Source organism: Antrostomus carolinensis, unplaced genomic scaffold, assembly GCF_000700745.2.
Source record: "Antrostomus carolinensis isolate BGI_N321 unplaced genomic scaffold, ASM70074v2 scaffold10875, whole genome shotgun sequence".
NCBI lineage: Eukaryota > Metazoa > Chordata > Aves > Caprimulgiformes > Caprimulgidae > Antrostomus > Antrostomus carolinensis.
Window position 1 is genome coordinate 1,272 of NW_010314263.1, and position 6,731 is coordinate 8,002.

At 48.8% G+C, this 6,731-nt stretch overlaps 1 protein-coding gene across 1 annotated transcript; it reads left to right on the forward strand.

The window, feature by feature from the left end:
* Nucleotides 1–5,256: 5,256 nt before the first annotated feature.
* On the forward strand, nucleotides 5,257–6,216 carry LOC104524643 (olfactory receptor 14A16). Its single transcript, XM_010167586.2, has one exon. The coding sequence runs from the start codon at nucleotides 5,281–5,283 to the stop codon at nucleotides 6,214–6,216; it is 936 nt and encodes a 311-aa protein (XP_010165888.2). The 5' UTR covers nucleotides 5,257–5,280.
* Nucleotides 6,217–6,731: the final 515 nt, after the last annotated feature.

Below are 6,731 nucleotides of genomic sequence, written 5' to 3' on the forward strand. Positions count from 1 at the left end.
GTGATAAGGTCTCTGTCTCACTGCAGCCAATATTGTCCTGGAAGCTCAGGATTTAAGCTTGCATTTAAAGCCAAGAAGCCCAAGAAACCCAGTTCCTATGGGGCCAACTAAAGAAAACATCCCACTGGCTGTGGGACTTTATTGACAGAATATTTGTGAATCTAGACAAAAAATTTTGTGTATTTTTTTTCCTTTTTCTTTGTAACTTGGCTGTCAGAATTAATGTATTGAAACTGTTTATTTGAAAAACTATTCCAGCATGGTATTTTCCTTTTTCAGTCCACCAGTACATGCAGAATTGAAGTGCATTTCCAGATATGGAGCAGTTTTTTCAGAAAGTCTATTCCAAGAGGAAAAAATAACTCTGCCTGCAATTCGAAATGGGTGAAGTTATGTTGCTTCAGACAATATTTGATATGCACACAACACAAACGGGTTATGAAAGTGAATGGACATGAAAGAAACTGGAAATCTACCCATCCAATGGAGCTCTGCAGAAGGAGTATGGAGCCAAACATAACATGAGGTGATACAAGTGGGATCAGCCCTCAGAAAAGACTTTTGTAGGGACAGCCGTGCAAGGGGGCACCCTGACATCACCCAGCTCAAAACAGAGACCCAGCAGCATGCTGAAGTGATGGGGAAAAGCATCCTGGGTTAAAGGAGTGTGGATGACAAAAGGTTGGACAGATTTGGGTTGCAGAGATTTGAGGTAGTCCTTTCAAGAGACGAGCAGGCTGAGCTTTGGAGCCAAGGTAAAATAAACAAGCTCTCAAGGATGTATTGGAGTTAATGATGCGATCGTGAATAAAGGTAACAGGGTAGTGCTGTAAAGGAGCTGCTTCTTAATCTTGATGATGATGAATTAAATCTCTGTCATTTCTTTCCTGACAGTTTTTCTTACTTGACAAAATAGCTGTAATTTCTCAAGTAGCGAGCCTCTGGCATGATATTCTCAGGACACTGTGTTTTCTCTCACTGCTACCTCTTTGTTGCCATTTGAAGATTACACCTCTTGGACAGCTTTGCCCCTAAATCATCCCAACTCTATGTCTTTTCTACTTATTTTTGGGAGGAGGGGGAGGTGGAATAGAGAAATTGTTTCTTCTTTGAGCCAAAGAAGACCAAAGCACCAAAGGTTAGTGTGAAGGAACAAAGGAAGCCAGAATTTTTATGTGGTGTAAACAATGCTTCATATGGTGCACACAATTACCTGTATTTCCAGTCTCTGAAGTCTTAACTGTGCAGAAGAGAGCCTGGGAGCTCTGAGCTCCCTTCATCTGCTCTGCATTTCAGCATGAAAAATCAAACTAGCCTAGTCAAAATGTTGGTTTTGGTTATCTTCACAGCCTAAAACACCACATGGGCCAGGAGCCATGGGCCCAGATACCTAAAATAGAATCACACTTGTCTGGACAAAAAGCTTAGGTGTTCCTGGGAATCTCAGGAGGCACAGCACACCAGTTCCTGGGTTGGAGGAGCTGAACAAATGCCTCATCTCTGTTTCTGCAGTGATGGCTTCCATGCCTGGTTCATTTGTAGAGTCTGTACGTGGATGGTGACATTTATTAAACAACCTACTCTGAAAGGATTGACAAGGTTGACTGTTATTTTTGGAGGGAATTAGGATTATAGAAGAGAAGAACTTGGTTTTGGGCAGATGAAAAGGGAAGAAAGTTACCTGGTCAGGGCTGTTTTGGGGGTACCTGTGAATCAGCCCTGTGCCTGATGTGAATTACTTGTGTGGTCAGGAAGAACCTGAGAGCTTTCCCTAATTTAAAAACATGAAGGGGGAGGACAGTATCATTCAGGTTGGAAGGGACCTCAGAAGGTGTCTTGACTAGCCTCCTGCTCAAAGTAGGCTCAGTCCTGAATACTCAGGGCTTTGTTAAACACATCTTGATCCCTCTCCAGGATCGAGCTGGTGCACAGTCCCTGGGAAACAGTTTCCAGTACTTGACTATCCTCAGGCTGAAAAAGTTTCTCCCTATATCTCACCGAGAGTCTCTTGCTTCAGCCCATTGCCTCTTGTTCTTCTACCTGTTGTTCACCTTCTACCATGGATCTAAGTCTGACTCAGTCTTTCTAGTCACTGTGCAATGTTGCTACCTGTTCCCCCCAAAATCTCTCTTTCAGGCTGAACAAGCCCAGCTCTCTAAGCCTCTTCACTCTTCTCTCACTCTACTGTCTTTGGTGGCCCTCCACTGAACCGGCTCAAATTTGTCAAGGTCTCTCTGGCATGGTGGGGTGCCAAAACCTAGAGATGTATTCTGAATATGGTGTAAAACTGCTGAGCAGACTGGCTGTGCTCCTGCTCATACAACCCAGGAAGCTTTTGGCCTTATTTTCTGATGGCTCATGTTTTACTGAATGGAACCCAAGGACCTCTAGAGCCCTTCCTGCAGAGCTGCTACCCACCTGGGCAGTCCCTGGTCCCTACCATTGCATGGGCTTTGTTCTCCTCAAGGTCAGGAATTATTTGCTATCCTGAGGTACCTATTGGCCCATCCCTCCAGCCTGGTTAGGTCCCTTGGGATGGAAACCCTGCCCTCCAGCACAGTGTCTACTCTTCTCAGTGTGATGTCTATCAAAAAGTACTCTCATCGTGGTCTAGAACTTCCTCCCAAGGGGAAGAGGAGGAGCAGATGCTGATCTCTTCTCTCTGGCCACCAACAAATGCCAGGAGCAGAGGAAATGGCAGGAAGATGTGGCAGGGGAGGGTGAGGTTGGCCATGAGGAAAAGGTTCTTGAGGCAGAGGGTGGTGGAGCACTGGAACAGGCTCCCCAGGGGAGTGCTCATGGCACCAAGCCTGACAAGATTCCAGCAGCATTTGGCCAAGGCCCTCAGGGACATGGTGTGAATGTTGGGATTGTCCTGTGCAGGGACAGGAGTTGGACTGGATGATCCTTGTGGGTCCCTTCCAGCTCACAACATCCTATGATTCTTACCCTTCCCAAAGTAGTAAATATACACTATGGTGCCCTTGAATTGCCTTTCAGGTGTAGCCTTTCAGTCTGGACTCTCGCTGTGCTTGGAGGATGCTGTCCTTGAACAGCAGCTGTACTCAGCTCTGCCACCACACCTTGGCAGTTTATTCCTTCAGCTCTTTCTCCAACAGCAAGAGCTCCAGCTCATCCTGTCTGTACCCATGGCTGAGAATATTGCTGCACATTTGGGCACTTCAGCTGTGGAACCAGGCAAGCTTACACTTGCCATAAGGAAATCTTGTTTCCAAGACCCCGTCTTTGCCAAGGTTTTGCCACAGAGCAGAGACATGACACGGACAAATGTAAGCTGAATATCTTTCTTGCCTTACAACTACCAACCCAGACTAAAACACCTTTTCCCAACAGGAGAAATGACACAACTGGAAATGAGTGTCTCTCCTATGCTAAGAGAGGGAACACCAGTGATGACTTCAGCCTGTTTCACAGCAGGTTCCCTTGGAGCCCCAGGGACATCTGCAGAGAGTCCAGAGGGGAAAAGAAAGTGTCAGCTTGGGCTGGTCCTCTGCTGCTGAGCTGGGCTGGGCTCCTGGGATGGAGGGAGTTCATGGCAAGCGGGCAGAGAGACAGCTCTGCCCAGGAGCAGCTCCTCAGCGGGGCTGAGGACACTGCTTGCAGGCAGCAAGGGGAGAGGAGAGAAGACAGAGAGATGTTAAAGGTAGTGATGAGTGGGAGGATGCTGAGATCTCACTGTTGGAGAAACCTTCACAGCATTTGACACATAAGTAGCTGGCTGCAGGGTACTGAATGTGCAGGTGCTGGAGGGATCTGCAAAAGCTGGCATCACCCACAACCTATGGGATCTGTAAGTACAATTCTTGCAGTTCTTCTCGTGTAGAGGAGAAGGACAACTTGTGGCGCAGGGCTTTCCTGCTGCACCATGAGTGGGACAGGACATGCTGTGTCTCTCTGGACGTAGTATAATGCAGAGAGGTTTCATGGAGCAGCCTCCTAAATCTGGCATAGCCCATGTCTGACATGATCTGTCAGGGAGGCTCCCAAGGATCCTTTGATATCCAGGAGGACGTGCTCCAGATCACCCCCAGGCTGGCTGCGGAGGATCCTTTTGAAGAAGTACACAGAGGCAGAATTTACCTGAAAGAGAAAGAGTCTGTGCTTTGAGTTTTCCACTCTTGGTTGGCTGGATGGGTAGTGGGAGATGGGAATTTACTTCTCCACTCTGCAGAAGGCAATGAGACCCCAGTTCTTGCTAGCACTTGTCTGAGCTGCTCTTCTGCCCTTGCACACACAGAGATGTCCCTGGGCAGTGCCCTGTTGCAGAAGGTGTCTGCAGGGCAGAGCTGAGCACACAGTGGGTGGGATGGATTCTCTGAAATATGCGGTCAAAGGAACAGCCCTCAGCAGGGACATCTCCAGGTGGCAGAGACATGGGCAGGGAGGGAGAAGAAGCGGCTACCTGAAATGATATGGGAAGGGGGATTCAGGCACCTCCCTTCCATCCCCTGCAGTGCAGATGCCTTCCCTGGAGCAACTCCCTGGTCTCCTTTCCTACACAGTAGAGTCCCAACCCCTTAATATCACAGGGACACAGTCCTGAGTTGCCTTCCCAGCAGCTCAAGTGTCTGACTGCATCTGCCTGTCATGACTCTCTTGGTAGGAGAACCTTGGCATGTTCCTCTCCTGCTCCTGCTGCCTTTGTTCATCCCCTTCATTTCTCTGTGGTAGTGGGTGAGGATCCAGCTGCAGCTGACAGTGATGCTGCGTGTCCTGTCATGCAGGTGTATCCATGGAGAAAAAGCATCCAAATCCCCTCATATTCAGCGCTTTGGGGCCTGCCCTGCTCTTCCACGGCATCTCTGTGTTTTCTAGGAGCCCCTTGGAGAAGTCATATCAGCGCTACATGGTGGGATTCCCCATCATCCCAGGTGTGGTGGGGAAACTAGAACAGAACAAAAACAAGAACCCCTCAACTCTACTCTGCAGTCAAGTTTATTGGGAATGACAATGCTGGAGAGCTCTCTGGTATGACAAGTGGATTTAATCTGAGATCACCCCGTGTTCCTACTTACCCATTGCTGTAGGGTAGGACAGAATCCTGCAGAGCTCACTGCTCTCTCATGGACTGTCAGGCAGCACCAAGCAGAGTGTACAAAAAGGACCTTCCAAAAGTCTTCCTGAAAGGGGAGAAGCAGCTTGGTGAGTCTCTAGGAGCAATTTTTTTGTTTGTTTTTTTTTGTTTTTTTGACAGAAGTTAACCCACACATCTCACTGTCTTTCCTTCCATGGACAGGTCTCCATGCCAAGGGGAAGAAAATGTCCAACAGCAGCTTCATCACTGAGTTCCTCCTCCTGGCATTTACAGACAGGCAGGATCTGCAGCTCTTGACCTTTGGGCTCTTTCTGGGCCCCTACCTGGCTGCCCTCCTGGGCAACGGCCTCATCACCACAGCCATAGCCTGTGACCACCACCTGCACACCCCCATGTACTTCTTCCTCCTCAACCTTTCTCTCCTTGACCTGGGCTCCATCTCCACCACTCTCCCCAGATATATGGCCAGTTCCCTCTGGAACACCAGGGCCATCTCCTACTTGGGATGTGCTGCCCAGCTCTGGTTCTTTCTTTTCTTTATCACAGCAGAGTATTGTCTTCTCACCGTCATGGCCTATGACCGCTACGTGGCCATCTGCAAACCCCTGCACTATGGGACCCTCCTGGGCAGCAGAGCTTGTGTCCACATGGCAGCAGCTGCCTGGGGCTCTGGGTTTCTCTATGCTGCCCTGCACACGGCCAACACATTTTCAATACCACTCTGCCAGGGCAATGCTGTGGACCAGTTCTTCTGTGAAGTCCCCCAGATCCTCAAGCTCTCCTGCTCAGATGCCTACCTCAGGGAAGTTGAGCTTATTGTAGTTAGCATCTGTTTAGCATTTGGGTGTTTTGTTTTCATGGTGGTGTCCTATGTGCAGATCTTCAGGGCTGTGCTGAGGATCCCCTCTGAGCAGGGACGGCACAAAGCCTTTTCCATGTGCCTCCCTCACCTGGCTGTGGTCTCCCTGTTTGTCAGCACTGGCATTTTTGCCTACCTGAAGCCCCCCTCCATCTCCTCCCCATCCCTGGATCTGGTGGTGTCAGTTCTGTACTCGGTGGTGCCTCCAGCAGTGAACCCCCTCATCTACAGCATGAGGAACCAGGAGCTCAAGGATGCCCTGAGGAAGCTGGATGAATGGACACTGTTTCACAAACAATAACTTGCCTCCACTTCTCTGCACATTTCCGAGGGTTTACCTTAGTCCAGGAGTCTGCTTTTTTCTCCTGTGATAATCCTGTTTATAGGTAATTTTCTTAGCTCATACTCCTTGTCTTGAGGCTTGATCCTTTTGTGTCTGACCCTTGAACAACACTGTGTGAGATGTGGCCTGTCCAATAGCAGCTCTTCAGTAAAAGGGCATCTTCCAGGCGCAGTGCCTACACTACCTAAGGCTGTGGTGTCCTTTATGCTCTGCTGCACACGGCCAATACATTTTCAATACCCCACTGCAAGGGCAATGCTGTAGAACAGTTCTTCTGTGAAGTTCCCCAGATCCTGAAAGCTCTCCTTCTCAGAATCCTACCTCAGCAAAGTTGTGGTAGTTGTGGTCAGTATCTTTGTGGACTTCAGGTTTTTTTGTTTTCATTCTCTTATGTGCAGATCTTCAGCTGAGGATCCCCTCTGAGTAGAGATGGCCCAGGGTTTTTCCCATGTGTGTCTCTCACCTGGTCATGG

Coding starts and splice junctions, on each gene's coding strand:
- LOC104524643 (XM_010167586.2), top strand. CDS start 5,281: ATGTCCAACAGCAGCTTCATCACTGAGTTCCTCCTCCTGGCATTTACA.